At 36.6% G+C, this 23,035-nt stretch overlaps 1 protein-coding gene across 2 annotated transcripts in view; it reads right to left on the reverse strand.

Annotated features, from left to right (window-relative positions):
• Positions 1–3,542: 3,542 nt before the first annotated feature.
• NPHP1 (nephrocystin 1) overlaps positions 3,543–23,035 on the reverse strand; it is a 31,698-nt gene continuing 12,205 nt past the window's right edge. For both annotated transcript variants that reach the window (XM_087961983.1, XM_026684251.2), the window contains exons 12-20: positions 22,271–22,345; positions 20,377–20,484; positions 19,304–19,386; positions 14,168–14,244; positions 13,531–13,630; positions 11,589–11,701; positions 9,677–9,750; positions 8,573–8,617; positions 3,543–4,041 (exon numbers count right to left, since the gene is read on the reverse strand). In XM_087961983.1, the coding sequence (XP_087818109.1) occupies positions 3,763–4,041; positions 8,573–8,617; positions 9,677–9,750; positions 11,589–11,701; positions 13,531–13,630; positions 14,168–14,244; positions 19,304–19,386; positions 20,377–20,484; positions 22,271–22,345 (954 nt within the window). In that variant the 3' untranslated portion in view covers positions 3,543–3,762. The remainder of the gene's footprint in view (positions 4,042–8,572; positions 8,618–9,676; positions 9,751–11,588; positions 11,702–13,530; positions 13,631–14,167; positions 14,245–19,303; positions 19,387–20,376; positions 20,485–22,270; positions 22,346–23,035) is intronic.

Genomic DNA, 23,035 nt, shown 5'->3' on the forward strand with positions numbered 1-23,035 from the left:
CCCAGCTCCATTTGTGCAAGTGATGCTGTGAGTGTAAGTGTCTGCCACTTGTGCAGCCCAGTTCTGAATGGGATGCGGCCTGGTAGTGGGCTGTGGCCTAGGGGTTGGGGACCCTTTGTGTAGAGGAGAGAGGGAGAAATCACTTCAATTCCACATCATGTGGGAGACTTTCTGAGGTGGCCCATACTGCAAACCAGTCTCATTCCATTCTCAAAAGGCTACACTAGTATCTTTCCTTATCATTCTGGAATAATAAAACGCCTGGCAACACTGAAAAAACAAAAGATGTTGATAAGCCCCACTGAAGTACTAACTTAGCAACATAGATATCAGTCAAGTCTACTTCCATCCTATCAAGCAAAAAGCAACGGAAATAGAGGTCGTTCTTGTTTACAGCCATAATTGGTATGGCAAATTGGTCATTAAAGCAGTCGCTATGTGAAACTGTGCTTATCTTACTTCAGTTTTCCTTTGCTTTACATATACGGTATATATAAAGGTCATAAATACAAGAATTGGCCACAAAGTTACTTTTTCATTATTATTGTAGTGGTGGCTATATGAGGCAGACGCTAATTTAGAACTATCTGTATCAGTTGTGGAATTGTAGATCTTTTGATCAAATCCCAAGAGAATTTTCAGTCACATGCTGGCAACTATGGCAACAAATTACCTTTGGCTCATTATTCAGGATAGCAGCACAATATGGATCTGACAAAGCTCTGAATCTGGCATGCATACCTAAATACCGTATATACTCGGTATAAGCCGAGTTTTTCAGCCCATTTTTGTGCTGAAAAAATCCCCCGGCTTATATTTGAGTCAGATTCCCCTCTGAAAAAAAATGGTGTGGAGCTCCGGAGCTGGGCAGGCGCTTCCTGCTTCCGTGTTTCCTTTGCAACTTTTAAGCATGGGGGTAATCGGAAGCAGAAAAGTTCTTGCATGAGGATATATTTTTCTTTTTTTAACTGTTTTTAGGGGGAAAGACCCACCGTCATGTGAGAATGCTCAGACACGAAATCTATCCGCCCGAAAATAAGTGTGTGTGTGTGTGGGGGGAATTTTAACAGAGGGAAGATGTAGGGAGAAGGCAAAAGCGACGGAAGATCCTTCAGGGGAAACTGAGGAGGAGACTCACCCTTGGTCCAGATGAGCCCCTTCCCCGCCCCTAAGGAAGCAGAGGCAGCCAGCAAGGGCAGGCAAGCCCCACTTCACAGACTCTGTCCGTCCTCGCTCCCACCCAAAGCCACGAAGTCCCCCAATCGCGCAGCCCAGAATCGCCCTCCCTCAGGGGCAGCAACGACAGCCGGTTTTTCCCGAGACAAGAAGCTCCGCCGTGCAATGAAAGCGCCCTGGCTCTAGGCTCGCGGGCTCAGAAAACAACGCAAGCCGAGGTCGCTTCGGCTCCGCTCGGCTTCTCCAACATCCGGCACCGCCCTGTTCTATGTACCGGGCCCGGCAAGTCCGAGCAGCCAGCGCGTGGAGCAGGACGGCGCCGGACATTGGCTGCCTCTTTCGCAGCACGGGAGGCCTCCCCGGCTGGCCAGCTGCTCTCCTCCTTCTCTGCCTGTTTGTTCTGTGTGACCGAGGAGGAGGAGACCGGCCGGCTGGTTGGGGAGGCTTTCTGCGCCGAGGAGGCGGCTGCTGGTGTCCGGCTTTGCTCCGCTTCTCCGATGGTCCGGCGCGGCCCTGTTCTTTACTTGGGCAGCCAGGCGCCGCTGTAGGCGCCCACGGCGGCAACAGGCAGTTCCGCCCGGGCTCCGCTCAGGTGTCCGGCTGGGGCTGTTGGGAGTTGCTGCCGCCGGTGCGGCCCCAGTCCCGCGTCACCTTGGGAAGGGAAGGCAAAGCGCTTTTTGTCTTTCCCTTCCTGGCTGGGGCTGTTAGGAGTTGCTGCCGCCGGTGCGGCCCCAGTCCCGCGTCGCCTCAGGAAGGGAAAGGCAAAAAGCGCTGTTAGGGATAACATTGTTTTACCCTAACTGTTTTGGGTAAAGATAATAAAATGATGAATCATGGTTTGTCAGATAAAGTGTATGTGACTTTAAACTAAAGGAATGTAATTAAGGGTGCAGCTGTAAAAGTACTATATAAGCAGCAAGGCACTCTCTGGTACTTACTGGCTGGCTTATTGAAGACTGCGTTCTTGCTGAAACGGGGAGTGAAGAAGTGTGTTGATATTTCTCAACGGAGAGAAGATTGGACAGATTTATTATATGTGTACTGACACTGGCTATTCGACACGGACTTTGCAATTAGAGTATCCTCGACAAGACTTGACTGAATTTGGTATATGACTAATGGACTGTTTATAATGACTATGCTATAATTCTTAAATGGAATAAATTATAATTTTGATAGCACAAGCGTATCTGTATTTTTACTGCGTGTTAACGAGAAGGCTTATCTCACACATTTACCTGTCTTCCTATCTGACTTCGCTGCACGTTCTGTTTAGTTTGTTTTCCTTAACACCTGTTGGGAATCCAGGCTTAACAAGCGCTTTGCCTTTCCCCTTCCGAGGCGATGCGGGACTGGGGCCGCGGGAGTTGCTGCCGCCAGTGCGGCTCGGTCCCGCTGCCTTGGGAAGGGTGGGGCAAAACCAGGAGCCGCTGAGCCTGAGCCTCCGGTGCCGCTGCTGCTGTTGCAAGCGCTGCCGCGGCTCTTCCTTTTGCCTTTCCCTTCCCGAGGCGACGCGGGACTGGGGTCGCGCCGGCGGTAGCGACTCCTGACTCAGGGGGCCTCCGAGGGAGGGGAAGAGAGTGACTCCTGCCTCCCGCTGTCATCATCATCTTCTTCTTTTGGGTTAATGAATCAATTAAACCTTTCATGATAGTGAGATCGTTTCCCAAATTAATTATTTTTATTTTTGAAATTTACCAGTAGCTGCTGCATTTCCCACCTCGGCTTATACTCGAGTCAATAAGTTTTCCCAGTTTTTGTGTAAAATTAGGTGCCTCGGCTTATATTCAGGTCGACTTATACTCGAGTATATATGGTAATTCAAATTTTAGGATAAATTGGCATTTCTTTTACAATAGATACCTTTATATCTATTCTTAACATTCCAAAAGGGTAATATTAATAAAATGCTACACTCTTGCATTTTTCAGATTTTGCCAGTGATTAAACATCATCATCTTCAGTTAAATCCATTTATAAACATCAAGGCATGTTCAGTTCATATATGTTTAGAGCAGGGCTGTCAAACTTGCAGCCTGCAGACCAAGTGTATCATGCGTTGGCCATGCCCACACCCGATTTAGCGAGGAGGGGAGAAAAGTCCCAATAGGTCACGTGACGCCGCCATGATGACATGAGTTTGATACCCCTGGTTTAGAGCAATGTCTGTAACAGATTCAACTCTCATACTTATTTAAGGTGATTCTTAAGATTTACTATAATTTCTGACATTACTTATTTGTCTCACATTCAGTGTTAGTTAATTGTTTAGATACCAGCATTTCTCAAATGAAATTTGCTTAATGTAAAGAAGTATAAAGGAAATAGGAAAATATTTGAATGAAAAAAGATAAAAACACAATAAATTATCTTTAGTATGCATTTACTTCCTTCATAAATATACAAATCAATAACCAACATGATAGTTGTTTTTTTTAAAGTTTATCAATACATTGCATTTATAAATTTGGTATAAAAGTTTTAGTCAAATGATAAAAATACAACATTTTGGAACACATTATCAGTTCTATTTAATTAGTTCGTGTTGGTTTGGCAATTGGTAGATGAATAACCACAATATGTCTTTCATATTAGAGGACTATTTTTTCTAGCCTCTCCTAAAAAGTCATATGCAGTTTCCATGACATCGAAAGCTTTGTGAGGGCTTTCCAATGATAGTAGAGAAGGTAGACTGCCCCCTTTTTCTCGATTTTTCTTTAGGAATTCAGCTATTATTCGCCAGCGAGTACCTTCAGATTCTTCTTCTGCCCACTTGTACTCTGGAAGTGACACAGACTGAAGAAGCGGATAGACGGTGTCATGGTACACCAGGACAAACACTGATTTCAGAAATTCACTGTCTCTCTAATTAGAAAGAAGAGGAAGCAGAATATTTAAAATGTACTATTCCCAGATGGCATCCTAAAACTTTATATTTTTTACATTAAAGTCATCACTCTTTATCTGATGATACTGCATTAGAAATTACCCATTTTTATATTATATATTACATAAATGTTTGAAAATCAATTGGAAACAGGTCTTGTACTTTTTTCAAGTTCACATCTATAAAAACTGACTACTTCTGACAAATGACAAAGGAAAGATAAATTATCCTTAATTACCCAGTTTCTGAAGTATGAATGGTAAAGAAGCTGAGCCTCAAAGAATTAAAGTCAAAGCTGTGGTAAATTAGATTACAATAAGACAAGAGTTTTCTCTTCCTTCATTTTCACTTGTATTAGAACCACTGGTAATTCAGCTTACCAAGATAATAGAATATTGCGAATTAAACTAATTACACAAAAACACACACTGTTGATATTGTTCTTACAATTGCTCAGCATAGAAACACTTTAACATTGCTGATGTTTTAAACAATACGTTTTGTGTCAGGTTATTGGATCAATAAAAAGAAAACTCAACTGTTTATATGGAATTGGACAAAAAAAGAAAAAGAATGTACATGACAAATAACCAGATTTAACACTGATAAAAACTTTAAGGGATTTTCTTGACAAGAAACAATGAAGATTTAGTCAAGAATAATTATTTGCCAACTGGCAAAAATATAATTAATATTCTTGGAAGGAAGAAACTAAAATTATTCCAGTTAGAAAGGACTACAGCCACTAAATGAATATTCCATCAAAATGTTACTTCCTTTTTCAAATGATTTCAATTGTCATTGAAAATAAGTTAATAAATAACTGGAATAGACATGAATTATATATGGCCTGACATAACACTAAGAACCATTAGGACTTAGGAGAACAAGGTGGAGTTGCAAACCCAAATTTCAGATATTATCATGACAGCTATTTAATATGAATTTCAGAACAGATCATGTCTTATATACTGTATTTTTTGGTGTATGAGATGCACTTCCTCCCTCCAAAAAAGTGGGTAGAAATGTCTGTGCATCTTATACAGCAAATGTTGCCGAAGCCCTTCCTACCCTTTGGCTTCTGCCTCCCAGCAATTTGCTTCCTTGTAGCAAACAACAAACAGCCTGGTCAGCTTCAGCACAGCCTGATTAGCACAAGTTTTTGGCCTCCGTGCGCCCCATTTTTGGCCTGTTCCAATCCCTGCTGCCTGGAACGGGCCCAAAACGGGATGCGGAGGCTGAAAATGGGGCACGCGGAGGCGGCAATAGGGTGATGGTGACCCCTGCAGCCTGAAACAGCTGATCATCGGGAAGCCAATCCAACCGACAATCGCTGCTTGTGCTAATCAGGCTGTGCTGAAGCTGACCAGGCTGTTTGCTGTAAGGAGGCAAATTGTTGGGAGGCAGAGGCAGATTTTTTCTTGGTTCCTCCCCGAAAGCTAAGTGCGTCTTGTACTTGCGCGTCTTATAGTCCAAAAATATGGTAGTTCTATAACCCTTATAGAAGGGCAAGTCTTTCAAAGGGGCTGAATGAATACCAACAGAAAAAATCGTCTTGCTTGCATCTTATAGTCCAAAAAATATGGTAGTTCTATAACCCTTATAGAAGGGCAAGTCTTTCAAAGGGGCTGAATGAATACCAACAGAATAAAAATTATATAATTGGATATGCAATGTTAAGTAATCTACTGAATATTTGAGATAGACACAGCAAAAGAGTAAGTCCAGGCTTTCCCCTTCTTGTGCCATTATTAAATATTTATTTTCATGAAGCTGAATATACTAAGGAATATGTTAAACTGAAAGACAATAATCTGTTTAGATGAAAAGTTTTTACAGATAGTCCTTGCTTAATTATCACAACCAAGACTGAAATCTTGGTCATTGAGTGCAGCAACTGTTAAGCAAGACTCCATCATGATTGCTTTGCTCAACAACAGCAATCCTAGCATTCCGAATCGCAGTCATTAAGCAATCTCTTTAGAAGAAAGGACAGCCTGCTGAAGGATTTGAACTCCACTTTGCTATTTATTTAAAAGATTTGTATATCTTAGAATACAACTCTGGTGTCTCACAATAACAAAAACCCCACAATTCCAAATCTGATCAAATTAAGGGCAATATGATAAATGGATGCAAAACTTGAACACTGTAACAGAGATACAACAGTGGGAAATTCAATAGAAGGAGAATACTAAATTTACTTGGAACATTATACTTACAATTGGTACATTCTACTGTTGGATATTATTCAACTCTTGATTGTTAAAATGAATGCAAATAATCCTTGACTTATGACCACAACTGGGACCAGAATTTTAGTCACTAAGAGAGGCGGTTGTTAAGAGAATCAGCATGTGACCAAACCTGAGTTAAGACCCATTTTTATTGCAGTCATTAAAGAAATCACACAGTTGTTAAGCAAATTTGGCTTTCCCAATGGATGATGTTTGTTGTAAACTGGCTGGGAAGATCACAAATTGCACCCATGGGGCCACAGGAAGTTGCAATTAGTCATAAATGCCAAGCACCCGAATTACAATCTCATGACTGCAAGGATTGTGCAACAGTCCTAAATCACTTTTACACTTTTTAGTAACTTTGAGAAGTGTTTAAATAAATGGTCTTTAAGTCAAGGACTATCTGAAATTACTTTTCTAGAAAATGCTGGAAGTGTACCCAAGATCCTTTTTTATATGTTATTGCAGTGTTGTAAAGCTGAACAATATGGAAAATCACAATTATAAAGAACAATTAAGAGAACGTCGTAATTCCATTGTAGCCTGAGATGTTATTATACAGTATTTCACTAAACCTTTAAAATACATGGAATTAGTATTGTATATGCTAATAACTGAAATAATTTTATATGCTTTTTATTGCAAACTACCTTTGACTTACTCTTCAGAAGAAGGGCTAATTAAATTGTGGAAGTTTGCTTTGATGTCCAGAGTAGCTTCTTACATAAAAAGTCAATCTGATGCGGAATTTAATTCTAATTGGAAATGATTCTTGGATTATGATACATTTGGATCTGTCGCACATATGAAATGTGGGTTTTCTTATCTATAGAATTATATATTATTCTGATTTATAACTTTCAGTGTTGATCTAATGTACTGTTACTGTTTATAATTTGTCAGTTATTAATACTGTGCTAACCAAACATGTTCAATTCAAAGTCCAACAGGAATCCGTATTTTATTTCCTGTTTTTCACATGCTCAATATTTTTCTTATTTATATTCTTCCTACTTCAATTCTTTCAAAATGTTACATCAAATTTCAAATTCAAAAATAATAAATAATGGGGGGAAAAAGAAGTGGAAGGAGCAGGACAGCCCTAACCCAAAGTGGACACACAGTCTTATCTTTATTTTTAATGATTCCTATCACACAGAGTAATATTCTGCTCTAACTTTAACTGAAGTAAAACTATAGCAGTAGATACCCTTATAAATCAGCTGAAGTTTTTCTTATTCATATACTTAATTATAGACAATTAAGTATTCAATCTTGCCTTGCCCTATTACCAAGACAGCTGGAAAAAAAGAAAGGTGTAACTTGAGCTTCAACTTCTTGGTCAGGTCCCACTATGTTCCTCCCTAAAGTAAGCAACTTTTTTCTTTTCATACCTTGTACTGTAGTTATACTTCACTTTAAAGGAGAGAAAACAAAAAAAAAAATGTAGAAAAGGAAGAAGAGATAAAGAAACTGAGAAATTTAAAAACACAGTGTAAAAATTAACAGCAATGCCATCATCACAGGTTACAATATTAGAATAGATTCTACTCTAATCAGTTTACAATAAAAACAGCTGAATGAGATGGCCAAACTAACTTTTTGGCTCACGTGATCACTGAAAATAATTTAGACCTATGCTGCAACATACTGCTGAAAAGATCCTTACATCCAGTTAAAGTCAAAGCTACTTAAACAAAAAGATTTGCTGGACAAGACACTAGAGACTTCTGGAAAAACCCTTCAACATAATGCAATTTCGGCAGGACCAGTGGGTGGATTCAAAAAAAAAATACTACTGGCTCTGTGGGCATGGCTTGGTGGGCGTGGCAGGCCTTGGTGGGCATGGCTTAGTGGGCGTGACAAGGGAAGGATACTGCAAAATCCCCATTCCCTCCCCATCCCACTGACCTGCTTTCCAACTCCGTTCTCCTGTGCAGGGCAACAAAAGGAGACCCAGCCGATCAGCTGGGACTCGGGAGGCAGAGAATAGATGGGGGCAGGGCCAGTCAGAGGTGGTATTTGCCAGTTCTTCAAACTACTCAAAATTTCCGCTACCGGTTCTCCAGAACTGGTCAGAACCTGCTGAATATCACCTCTGTGCAGGACTCTTCCTATCAAGAAGCTGTGGGGTGTGGGTTCCCTGAATGAGCACAAGACGGGACTGAAGCTGTAGTCTTCTTCATTTGAAAGTTTTCTGCACAATGAGACATAGGATCACAATTTCATTATATCTTTAAAGTATTGTCTTCCTATTGAAAAAGTTTACCTTTTCTGATCTCTTCAATGTACTCTCTTTCTCTGCCCAGGAACTCTAAAAATAATAATGTTCAAAACTTTATAGACAGTTGTCAAATTCTCAGTGTTTGTTTATTAGTACAGATGAATTAGGACTGTGGATATGTAATTTTTTTGTGGTTTGTTGTTTTTTGCATTAAACTGACAGAAAATTGGGGGTTATCACAGGAGTTTGAAATCCTGAAAGGAACATGCTATTTCAAAACCTTCTGAAAAGCTCAAAGAAAGAAAAGGCCCTAGTTTCTGATTTACTATAACAGATATGAGGTGAGTATAGTTCCTCAAAATATAATTCAAAACTGTATTTTGAATTATAATCCAGATATTTTCCTTTAAAAAAATAGAGTTAGATCTTGTCAACAAAATTCCATCAATGGGAAATATCTGTTACCTACTTCTGTTATATCCAAGTAGAAAGTATTTCTACCAGTTCCTCTATCTCTTCTGAAAAACTGCATTACAGTACTCTTCAAAAAATTTTATTAAAAAAATCAATTTCTTATTTTAGTGGTAATCTTCCTAGGCTGCATTTTTTCATTAATAAGCAAAACATTTAAAAATCTAATTGAATCACTGAGAATTGGGCAGTATATAAATAATTAAATTATTGTTTTCACATCTAGTTCACTCTTTCCAATATTTGAGCGCTATAAAAATACACCCTCTTAATCTCCTCTCCTTACTTTAGCTAGGCACATGCATATTTTTCAGGTTTTTCTCACTGGAAACAATATTTATATTCAATTTATATCATTGGAGAAGTTATCAGAAATCATTCCTGCTATAATGAAGAATTCAAAATTTAAAAAGTTTCAGAGCTTTCATTTGAACAAGCCATACCCTATCGCTAAATTCCAGCCCCTCTTAAGCCAACCTTCCTAAAGTCTTGGGGCATTTTCCTTCAACGTCTATATACTTTACTTCTATAATATTTCTTGAAATTTAACACCATAGGAGTAGTGTCTCAAAAGAATTGTTGATAGAACATGTAAAGGAACTGAAAGCTGTCATGTTGAATGATACATTTAATCTGAATTCTATTTTCAGATTTAGCAATGCAATACATTTTACCCACCCTGAGCGCATCCATAATATCAGGCTGTTCCATGAGTTTAGGAAAAGTTGACAAAATTGGATTGCTGATCAAATCTGCAGGGGGAACCAAAACATATAACCTATTCATATGGCTGCTTCAATGACATTTTACAGAATGTATGACAAAAGCAATTTAAATAAAACTATAAGCAGTCCTTCAACCCCAGCACAGGCTGTACATGAACTGAAGGAGACCAGGGAGGGCCTGGGTGGGTCAGCAGTGGCTGCATACAGGTGGAGAGATGTGCTATAAGGGGGAACGACTAACCAGAGCAATTTGTAACCTTCCCTACTTAGCTTCCCCATTGACTTTGCTTATGGGAACCTTACAAATAGCAATCATTTAACTGTAGCCACTTGCAACACTGCAATTGTAAAATGGACATCCAAACATCTGCATAGATGACCACAAGAGTGCTATGAGAGCTTGAACTTCAGGGACCAATTGTATGTCCATTTTTTCAGTGACACCATAACTTTGAACAGTTGCTGAACAAATGGACACAAGCCATTTATTACAATTACTCTACGCAAAAACAAAAGGCAATCAAACATGGGATGAAATCTCTACCTATTCGTGATTTAATTAATTGTACAGAATTAGCTGTAAAATGCAGTAGCTGTCACAGCTTTTCTTCCTCACAAGGTTAGTTAGTACATCCCATCCTCCCATTAAGCAAAAGAACCCATTGTCCAAGTGCTGACCCTATGTAAAGAATTGGTGGTACATTATAGTTGACTTTATTGCAATATAACCCGAGTTCGTTCACCAAAATAACAGCAACTGGTAAAATAAGGACAGTACTGACATATGCATTATTTCATACTTGTAGTTCTGTGATAAAATAGATGAAAGAAAAGAGTTGCTATAGAATCATAAGAAACTCTCAAACTGCAAAAACAAATCCCTCCCCTGCCAAAAATGGCACATTGCGTAATAAATGCTGAATCCATGGGCAAGAAAGACAAGCTATACAGTTTAGAAGAAGGGCGGGTATTTTATTTTATTTTATTTTTTGTCTCAGTATTTCTAACTACACTTACTTTAACAGGTCCATTTTATAAAAAAAAAGTTGATGAAATATAAATTCATTTCATTTTATTTTATCATTATCATACCAAAAATGTATTTCAAACATAAAAGAAAGAAAGAAAAAGGATTTCCAGACAGAACATCGTAATTACTAGGTGGTCATCATCCAGACTGCAAGGTGCGTATTTGGTCCAGGCACCGACTTGAAATACATGTTTGGTTTCAGCACAGACTCAAAACATTCATCTTTTAGAAAAAAATGTACTCTGGGATGGGAGACACTGGGGAAAAGGCAATGACATCCATAGCAGCTACAAGGAACAAAGATACTGAGAAGAGTGAGATGGGATGGAGAGGCCAGCCAGGTATGTTGTGCTTGAATTTTAGCAGAGTGGCAAGGCACTGGGCAGATCAAGCAGGTGAGTTGCTGCACAGATCATGCAGAGGAAAAAGTGGAAAAAGAAATGAGACACAACATTCACCCATAAGATACTCCACCCTGGCATTTTTCAAAGGAAACTCAGAACAATTTAAAAGTTCTGGGGTTGAGTTCAGCCAGAGGCCAAGACCCACTACAAGCAATCCAGTCAAAGCTCCAAGGCACAATCTGTATTATGCATAAAACCAAACAGTTTTTAACAAACACAATATATTTTGTAAATGCCTAGCTGAGTTACTGTTACAACTTTGTGTTACAACATTAAAAATAAATGACCCTAACCAACTGAAAGCAAAAGAAACATGTTTTATGAGACTATAAAATATGGGACATCTTTCTAACTTGGATGCATGTCCAATCCAAGCCCGAGTACTGAAAGTATTTCCTGCATTTTCTCCTGTTCAAAGCTCCAACTCTTACCTGCATGTTGCACATTTGGTCTGTCTTTCAGGAGTACATCACCAAGGATCTGACGATAAAACAATATGAGATGCATATAGCACATGCTGCCAATTAATACTTCTGGTAATAGGCTGGTTCAAAAAATGAAAAGAAAATGCAACATTCATTTCCGGCATAATCTCAAATGACATTTGGGCATATCATAATATAAACCATTTTTCTGACCAGATCTGAATTATTGCTCTGACAATCATTTAGTAATTTTGGCATTAAACATTAAACATAAAAACAAAAAAATTCAATTTTTAAAAAGCCCTTTTAATTTAGACAATTCCAAAGCAGTTCTATTAATCAAGATCTAATTATAGTATAACACCTTTTTCTAGACTACCTTTCAAAAAATATAAGCATACACTTATACTTATTATCTTGTAAACAATTGGCAAATCAAATAAATAAATAAATAAATAAATAAATAAATAAATAAATAAGTTAAGTAACATTAAAATTTCTTTCAAGATGTTTAATTTCTTGTGCATGAGAAAAACTGTCATTAAATCTCATCAGGCTAGTATTGTTTATTAAAAGGAATTAGATTTCCATATTTTATTTTATTTAACATATTTAGAGACCAGTCATCTCCCTCAAAGCAACACATATCATCTAATCTAAGAAAGGCATTTTGTTCTTGTACTGTACATATTTGCTTAAAAATTTAAATATGCAAACTTATTTACTAAGGACACATTTTATTAAAATGTTTTAATTATTCAATTAAATTGATTAATTAAATATTTTCTTTTCTGCATTATACTAATTTGGCCTAATTTTATCAGGGAAACTTTCTGTATTTTCTTCTGGTTCACAGTTTGAGATACTTCATTCATTTTCCACTATTGTTTGATAGCACCATTTATTAGGGCTGTACACACTTTGGAAGAAATTTGGAAGAAATATTTTACACTTAGTCAAAACATAACACTCTTCTGTTATTCATTACAGGAACATGAATAGCTGATACTGCTGTAAGATATTCCCCACTCCTAAAAGTTAATACAACTATTAAAACAACAGCACCATTTTCAGAGTTAGCAGAAACTTAAAAAATAAACAGGCTACTTTAAGAAACAGAGACTGATACTACACTCATGAATCACTTTTGAATATTTTAATTGTTTAATTTATACATTTTAATTGCTTTTGTACATTTAGTAACTTTGAGACAGTTGACATTTGAAAACAAAAAACATTTAGTATTTTATATGTAATAATAGAGACAATTACATTCATTGTAGAGCTTTACTTCAAAATTATGAGACTTTCAACATGATCTGAAAATAATCTGAAAACTGATTTTGAAGGTGTGATATTGTAGGCATAACATAGCAGGGGTGGGATTCTACCAGTTCGCACCTATTCGGTAGAACCGGTTGTTAACATTCTAAGCAGTTTGGAGAACTGGTTGTTAGAAGAAATTACTGGCCTAATCCTGTAAGGAAGGCAAGAGGGAAACATTCTGGTGTTACTTACAGAAACTGCCTCTCCATTAACCCTTATTACATTCTTGGCAGGACTAGACTTCCTGTCTCAGGAACGTCTCTGGAGTTTTTTTCCCTTCCTTTGCTGGTACTTTGCTTGTGTGGAGTGACCATTCAAAGTTACAATGGCACTGAAAAAAGTGACTCATGACCGTTTTTCACACTTACGACTGTTGCAGCATCCCCAGTCATGAGAGGCCAGGCGAGGAGATGCATGCCTCGATGTGAGTGATATTGAGTTGGCCACACCCAGCCAATAACATGACCACTAACCCATGTCCACCCAGTCACATGACCACCAAGCCACGCCTACCACCTAAGCCACGTCCACAGAAACGGTTGTTAAAAAATTTGAATCCTACCCCTGTAACATAGGTATCTATTTGCACAATAAAGCCACAAAATAACTAGTGCTCACTTACTTCAGGATGCCTTTCGATCTTGTGCTAATAGACCTCAGTTTCACTAGAAGTTGTGGCTGCTTCCTCAGTGTTATCATATGTTGAAAAACATTGCTGCTGGCTTTAGGAAAAGAAATAATATGTACAGTCAAACATACTGACATAAGAATCCTCATAAATTGGTTTTTTTCTCTGTTTTCAGCAATTTCTCAACCTAGTAACATATTTCATTCTGATTTCATTATCTTCAGGCTTGTTTTGTTTTTAAATTATTCTAGTCATGTGTTTCAGCTCATTTTATCTCTATTGATAGAATACCCTCAAAAACATATACTGCTATTCTCTTCTTTCAAGAAATGACTTTAAATCAGTATTTTCTTCATAGTTTTTGCTGCTTGACATAACTTTGCATTTTCATCTACTCTTTACAAATGGTTCTATTCATTTCAATAATAATTTTCTTTTTTTAATCACCAATATTTCTTGCTGTTAAGTTATGTACAACTGGCAGAGAGTTTGGCTTCCAATTCCCATTTAATCCATGCTTACTGCCACATTTAATGTTTCCAAAGGTCACAATAAAACACAATAGGATTTCTGACTGTGTAAACTGAGACCTTTCATTTGCTTTTTTATTTTGTTATAAAATAAATTATACCTCTCCTTGAAATTGATGGGTCCACTTTTACCCTTTTTTCATATGGAGTCCCACCATTCAAAAACAGCTCGTATGTTCTGCAAAACATTTAAATAAGTATATATGATATAGGGAAATATTAAGTAATTCTTCTATAACTTACATTTCTTCTGAATTAGCGCAGGATTGAAATTATAGGAAAAAATACTGTTTTTTTTTTCTTGCACTAGGAAGATTTAATAAATTATGTTGGCATATACCTGAAGATTCCATAAACATAATTACCGTAACCATATCAAAGATTTTTAATTTTTAAAATCTCTTGTATGTATCCATATATTATTATCTTCCTGATAATCACGCACAGAATTAAACAATATCCTTATTGCATCCTTCCCCTGGCAGACCAGAGCTTCCTTGGGGCTAGGAGAAAAAGGAGATTCCTAAAATCTAGGTAGTGCTGTCACTCACAAAAGCTATCTGATTTTCGGAAATCTCCCATGCTTCTACATCCCACTATCTTCTCTGTTTAGGAAAGGCTATACCCAAATCTAGTGTAATATTTCATTTTTAAAGCCTGTCACATTCACACTCAAAAAGGTGGATTTAAGCCATGTTTTCATTTCCAAAAGTAATTTTTACACTGACATTTCTACTTGGCATGCAATACCTATACAGTTCTCCAAATCATGCCCTGAATCACCAGTTGAATCTTGAAAGGTATATCTGATGACATATACAGACCCTTGGTGATTTATGAGTGACATTTAAGGCAAAGCTCTTTTGAACTGAATTTACTTCTGTTTTTTAATTCTAGTCTAGTCTATTTATTTATGTGCTATTTGTACCAAAATAACTAATCTTATTATCTTCTTTTTTTATAAAACATCCCTGGATTAAAAAACTAGGTATGAAAAGATCAGGTTGATTGTGATAAGGGAAACCTGTAGCTTATATTTTATAAATAGAGTATAAAAGAAGAAAGATCTTCTTTTATTAGCTTCCTAATTCAGGAAAAATTGTGCTAAGTAATCAATTGACCTCAGTAGTGAATTATCCATTTTTATTCTATTTCATCCTATTTTTTGATAAATTGTATAAACTGATTTTAAGTTTAAAAATCTTCTTAAATAATTTTTAAAGTAATTATTTAAAATAAATTAAACATGGATACATATAATATATAAATGCCAATCTAATAATGGTGACTGTGAATTATGTCAGCTTTAAAAAATCCTGTTATATCAGTGCTCCAAACGTGGTGGTAAATGGCAATGAAATCATTTTCTAGTATTCTCAAAGCCTATTTCTGGATTTAAGAGGAGCCACAAACTGAAATTTGTTTGTTAACTTCACCTTCTACTAATCACTTTCTGCTAGGTGGTAGTTAGAACTTTATGTTTAAGTTATGAGCAAGTAGAAAATTTAAAAAAATGGTCACTTTTATTGCACACACAAACATGATGTCACTGGAAATATGGTAGCACTAAATTTAAGCCAATCCCAAAAAGAAGCTTCCTCCTCACAAAAAAGCTCTTTACAGCTGTAATAACTATTATTCTGGTTTTAGGCTTCTTGTTAATATAATGACACCTTATCCAGGAGCATAAGAAAAATGAAATTATTAAAACTGGCAGATAAAAAAAGAGAAAAATATTTCCAAATTATAGAAAATCCAGAAATAAAGCATATTACACCTAACAACCTGGTTTCTCATTTTATCAACCTTGGAAGGATGGAAGGCTGAGCCAACCTTGGGCCAGTCAGGCTCGAACTCCTGGCAGTGGGAAGAGTTAGTCTGCAATACTGCATTCTAACCGCTGCATCACCATGGCTCAGTGGTATATAAAACAATACACACTTATACAGCAGTGCTTTTCTAGGAAGCACATGATCTGGAGCAAGGAAAATTCATTGATGTCATAGGTGTTGGGCATCCAGAATCCACAGGCAGAATCCTGGGTTTATATTGGACTAGGACACGGGTGTCGAATTTGCAGCATCATTTGCTGTCACGTGACATATCATGACATTTTTCCCCTTCACGGAACTGGGATGGGCATGGCCTGTGCATGATGCATCTGGTCTGTGGGTCACCAGTTTGACACCCCTGGGCAAGACTTTAGTTCTTTCTCAACCATATGGCAAACATTACTTTTAAACTCTAAATGAAAACGACAATCTCATTTTCCTAGAACAGGGATCTCCAACCTTGGCAACTTTAAGACTTGTGGACTTCAACTCCCAATTTGTGGACTTCAACTCCCAGCTTTGCTGGCGGAGGAACTCTGGGAGTTGAAGTCCACAAGTCTTAAAGTTGCCAAGGTTGGAGACACCTGTCCTAGAAACTATCAATATGGAATACAATAAAATATTACATTTATCAGCATACTGGTTTTTTTTTCAGAGAAGCCCATACCAACTAAATGTATAAAAATAAAATAATCTAAAATGTTTTATTGTAATCTAGGCTTTTTCACACCATGCACTATAATCAAAATACATAACTTCTATTGTGTGCTATCTGGAAGCAGGATCATAGAACACAGAATTTCCTTTCCCAGAAATGGGAAAATGTAATCTCTATAGCATAAGAATATAACTTAGAGGTGTCTACACTGAAGAATGTAATCAAAATTAACAAACCAGGTTTACAGACTTCAAGGCAGACCTCCCTTATTAGAATACCGTAACTGATAAGACAGATTGTTCCTGTATATCAAAAAAACATTGCTTAATACAGTTATATTTATGACTGCAGCCAATAATATTAAAAATTAGGTATAAAACAAAAATACAGGAAACATTAAAAATAAAGAAATTATTATCTATTTCCATCTGGCATGTTCTCAAACCGTATTATTTTAACATCTTTCAAGCAAGATTAGCAAGATTAACACCCTTAGAAACTATTAAAGGGCTGCAGGCCTATCACATGACATTATTAAAACCAGACCATGCAACACATGCTTAGAAAGAATGTCTTTTGCTGCAATAGCCAAGCCTAGCTCAGGGATCTCTGGTATGGCAATTTCCCTGGACTGAGTTCATGGAATGCAGAAACCATCATCATATTTGGGTGGGAAAACAAAATAATGAAGAAGAATTAGTCAGTTTTAGGGTGTGTGAATGTATGCTTTAATTATATTGAATGTAAAAGAATACTAGATCAATTTGAGTGAAGCTGATTTAATGAGGTTTGTCAGAAGAAAACATAGGACTGCATTCTGATGTATCAGTCATCTTCATACCTCTTGGCAGACGAAAATTGTATATATAAAACATAACTGAGTGAGTGACAAAGAAGAGCAAATAGAACTTGATTAAGAGTTCAGTGGAAAAGGTCAAAGAAGAAGATAAAGATGGAGGGAACTGGTCTCAAGCTGCAAAGGAATATGAACAAGGGCAATACTACGAAGAAATTACACAGGAGACAGAAAAGGTAAAGGGGGGCGGGGAGAGGGAATGGAGGAACATAACACAAAGCACCAAGTTGCCAAGTAGGACTTTTCTGTGGACCTTCAGAACAGAAGTCAGAGACTTCCCATTGCTGATGATTCTAGAACTCTGGGTGAACAGCAGCTGCTATAAGCAGCGAAGTCTACAGGAAATTACTGAGAAAGCTCTGCCAGAAATGGATTCCTATTCTGCACTAAACAAGAGGAAATGACAGATGGCAACACAATGGATTGAATCACTTATCTGTTGTCCTGATTTTGTGTCAAGACAGAGTGCACTAGAGTCATGCCAAAAAAAGTCTGAATGATGTCTTTCTGGACTAGATTATAGATGTCTCTACCAGGAGAGACACAGTAATAATGGGAAACTTCAACTATCTAGTATAGAGAAGTATGGAAATAGCTTTCAACAGTATAAGCAGCAATTATAAGGAAACATGAACTTAGACCAGGAAAACAGGAAAACATGAGAGAGAAACTCAAGATTACCCAACTTTACTTTTCTTTGGTATAAGAGGGGGGAAATGAAAAATGCTGTCAGGTTTGAATAATCTTTTATTATAACTCATATCAATAGAATTCTATTATTTTTTGGTGGCAAATGTTTCCTGACTTGGTCTATCATAAAAGGCTAATACCTACATATTTGCTGAAAAATCACCTCAATCAAAATTCTTCTGTCGTCTTATTCACTTCGTTTCCCAAAAGGCTGAAACAGAAATAAGGGAACTGGCTGCCCTAGATCTGTTCTTAATCTACAAGGATCAGCTTGCTAAGAGATAAAACCACTAGGGGCGACAGGGGAGGTAGTCTGCAAGGCAGCTGAAAGGCAGAAATGGGGGTGAGGGAGAGATAGGGGGAGTTGAACCACACATTGAAGCACATTCTGTCATAAATGTGGATAGACTGCCAAGCACCCAAATTTTGATCACATGAACATAGAGCAAAGCAACAACCATTACTTCTGGTCATAATAACTGGTCATACCTGCCATTTGTTCAGTACCATTGTAACATTAAATGATCACTGAACAAATGGTCATTAAGCAAGGATTATCTGTACCTCTAACTGAAAGTTCTGTTCAATTTTTACTAAACTTTTCCCTTATCCTGCCCCTTTTAGTCAGGTTCAAACCTTAGCACACCTCCCAAAATCTATCTGCTTTCTTTAACAAGAAATATATAGTGGAAATCTAATTTCAAGTAACAACCCATCCAATATGAAGTGGGTATACAGTTATCAAGCCTGTCATAATGTCTACTGCATCATGGCCACAGATCTTCAAATCAATATGTATTTTGTACACTCAAGGTTTTTGCTGCTCATCAATTGGATTTGTTGCATTGATCTCTGTAAAAGAAAAATGCATATCTGCACATATTTCAGTGTCTAATAGCAGGAAACAATTGAGGATTTTCTTCATTCTTGGGCAAAAATCTCCCCATGTATAATATTAGTTAGAAGGTTCCAGGGCACCTAAATAAAGCACAATTCAGTTCCTCCAACCTATGAGCAATAAACATGTGATTTATACTTGTAATATTTGACGTTCTGAATACTGGAATTTCTGGGTTAACTGATGCGAATTTTTTTCATATCTGTCACAGGACTACCAAAAGGAAATCCAACAACATTTATCAACTGAATTGTCTTCTTGTTATGGCTCTACCTTTTTCCACTCATCACAAAGAAAACTTACTTGAAAGGAACTGGAAAGCCACTTGAATCAAAAAGTTTTAGAAATGCCCAACCACAGCTTAATTCTCCACTCTCACCTGTTGACTAGAAAAGAAGTTAGAAGGTAACTTAATTAGACACAATTCAATCTTAGATCTGCAACACTTGCTGTATATTTGTTTATGGCGACAACTCCCAACCCCATTTTGCAGCCCTTAAAATATTTCCAATTACCCCATTAAAAGTAGAAATGCAATTTCCTCATCTTTTGCCCCCCAAAGGTATAAAATATGCTCGCCCTGAATATTAGATTCACAATCTCCCTAAATAGAAAGTTTGTAGAAATCAATGACAGGCTTTCTTTTCTCTCGTCTTACATACCAATGCCAGCCTGTTATTCAATACCATTAACCATGCAAACAAATCATGACCAAAGCGAAAAACTACTCAGGAGACTACTGGCTATTACTGTTAAGAAGGTATTCAGACAGACTATTCATTCATCACACTGTGCCACAAAGTGGTTTGTTTGGTTTTAGCATAGTGAGTTTTGTGAAGCAAACCAATACGGAATGCAGGTTGTGATGCTTAACACAAACCTACAATATTTGTAACCTCACTGCAACCCCAAGTGACTAGTCATTCTAGAAAGAACAAAGTATCAGGTAGAGGGAGTTTCACAAAACACTATAAACAGTATTTGATATTTTACTATCAACAAGAACAAAGGAGGTAACGAGGGTATCTTGATGGTCACTATCATCACTTAATTTTTGTTTACACAGCTAGACTTTTTTTACTCTTATTTGTATCATTTTTTATTATTCTGCTAAAAGCACTGTTTAAGATGATTAATCTCAAGACAAAGCGCCCAAGAAACAAACTGGTTGACCATTCCATGAAAAAAATGACAAATACATATTAAAATATGCCAGCTCCAAAAGAAGTGTTTTGTTTTTTTTAAATATATTGAAATCTACTAGTTTCATTCCTATGGATTATCATGCCAAACGCTTCTCTTGCTAATCCTTTTGCTTCTCCACCCAACAGTCTGCTAATACAGTTTCATACACTGAGTCATCTCTGTGAACTTACATTGTGGTAAGTGATTCCAAGTTCAAACAATAGTCCAATGTCTGGAGATGGATCATTGGATCTAATGAAACAATCACCATCAAGAATACATGGTAAAATGCCACTGACCTACAAACAAACAAAACAAAATGATCTATTTCCTTTTAAATATTTTTAAAATTCTGTATAAATCTGTCTTGTAAACATTTCAAGAAGTTAATGATCAAATTAAATCCTGAAGTAAACTACTCATTTGGGGTCAACAAAATAAGGTTTTTAAGCTATTTAATATGGGTAAAAAAGGGCATGCAAGTAACAGTAACAGCTCACTTGAAAATAATTGACCAAAATGCTTACAAGGTAATTATCATTACATTCTCTCCAGCTTTTCTGAAGGGGCATTCCCTTCAGAACAAATTTTTAGAAGGCACAGAATATCAAAAGGAATGAGAAATAACTCAAAACCAGCTCCTCCCATCCTCTGCAGAAGCATCATCTTATAGGAATTCTGGATATAATCCCTCAGAAAAGATGGCCCAGGTCACAGGATATCTATTGGCTTTCTGAAAACTGAAATATAATAACAATACAAGGGGAAATTTCTAAAGTCAATTCTAAAGTTTTAAGAGAACTCTTTTTAGTATCTTCATGTGTACCTTAATAAGCATCCCTGCTAACACTAAAATAAAGTCAAATCTCTGTAAGGAGGTGCACTTCTGCCACATGAATTATGTTATTTTAGCTTATTCATGTTATCTTGACCTTATAGGATAACCATGACGGCATAGGAAACAAGTCTTGACTTAGATTTAAAACACAACAGCTTGTCAGCCCAGCTTTGACCATGATTGATCATATTAGAGGTTGGTTAATGCTGAACCAATGAGACAATAATATTTAGTGTAACCAAAGTATAACCCCTCTTTTCAGAGCAGATTTTTGCTTATTTGTTTTGCTCTTAGTTTGTCATAAAGTGACCCAGTTTGGTTTAAGGTGTCAGGGTAGAAACTGGAATAGAGTTCTACCCCAGATTTAGGTAACAAACTTTGAGTAAGAAACGTTGGGCCAGTCACTTTTCCAAGCCAAGGAAGAAGGCAACAACATTTTCCAAAAATGTTGTCAATAAAACCGCATGGCATTATCTACATAGTTGCCCTCAGCCAAAACTAATCCAAAGATGCACAAAAACAGTCTCCTAAAGATGGGCCCCATCAAGCTGTCACAAAACCCTAGGGTTCCATTGTTAAATAACCCTGTTTAAGTATATAATATTTGGTCAAACATAACAATGGTTTTAAAAAATATTTAAGACAATAAATCAATAAATACATGTTTAATGATCTGTTCTACTCAGGGCTGTATTGGAGAACCACATTTCCTTAAAAAAAAAACATTCATTTGAGAAGGGAGAACTCCCTGAGTTGTTTTTCTTAATCAAACCACCCTTGAAATTGTGTCTGCTCCTCCTTTCCAATGCTAAATGAAAAAGAAGATATTTAAACAAGAAAACCTTCCAGTTTCCAGTACTATGAACTCTGACCATTGTTGTTTATTTTTCAAGAATAAAACATTAGAAAAACTGATCACTGTTATCTCAAGTCTTATCTAATTATCTCCAGATAGTAAGGTTTGAATAATATAAGCTATGATATAATTAAATGCTATATATTAGTCCATATAATATTTAGGCTCAGTCATCTTGGATATTGAAATAAAGTTGTGATTTTTATATGATTTAGCTTTCCATTTTCTGAATCAGAAATAAACCTAATCAATATTTTTATAAAGATTCATGGGGGATTATCATCAGAGAGTAATAGGAACATGTATAAAATAGACTACAATACTATCACACTTGCTTATTCTTCTAGGCAGGTAAAATACACCTTATTATATCCATCTATAGTATACTTACCCTTGGAGAAAAGGTCCATGTTTTGGGGTTTTTTGGTTGCCATGTAGCTCTTACAGTATGAATGTTGCTCAAAATCTAGAATAAGATAAAGCAAGGGGAAGAATCACTGAATTAACAGTGCATCTAAAAACAATGAAGTGATAAGGAGAACGTAACGTAAAATCAATAGAAGAATTGATGGCAAAATGGTTATAGCTATCCCTTATTTAAAGTTATTAGAAAGATTTAAAGTAGACCACAGTTTATTGTTTTGAACATTGTAAGAATGAATTTGAAATTTTCAATTGTATTCAAATGATGAACATGTAATTGCTAAAATGTATAAACTTTCATTGAACTTTGAAACTGAAGAACAAGTGAAAAAATGTATGATAAAGTAGGCTAAAAATTTTAGTTAAATGGATCAATAGGAAAGTATCTGATAAAAAGGACTAAAATTTATATTATGTTGCAATTTTAAAGAGAACTTTTACAAAATGATGTACCTTGGTATATGTCAACGGAGAAACTGTCTACAATTTATAAAGGCCAAGTTGATATTGGAAATGTGAAAAAGAAAGGACATCATGTTTATGTTTGGTGGACGTATAAAAAAGCCAGAAAATTTTGGATTCATACACTAATTCAAGGGATTTTAAAGATTAATATACAACTGAAAGCAAGGCTTTAATTTGGGATTGGTAATTGGAAAAAAGTGTGGAACTTTGTTTTTCTATTTGATGAGAGCAGCAAGATATTGTATGCATGAGGATGGAAAAGACTTGG

The sequence above is a fragment of the Notechis scutatus genome, chromosome 1 (genome assembly GCF_049901735.1).
Source record: "Notechis scutatus isolate UNSWTSFEM ecotype Mainland chromosome 1, rNotScu1.2, whole genome shotgun sequence".
Classification (NCBI taxonomy): Eukaryota; Metazoa; Chordata; class Lepidosauria; order Squamata; family Elapidae; genus Notechis; species Notechis scutatus.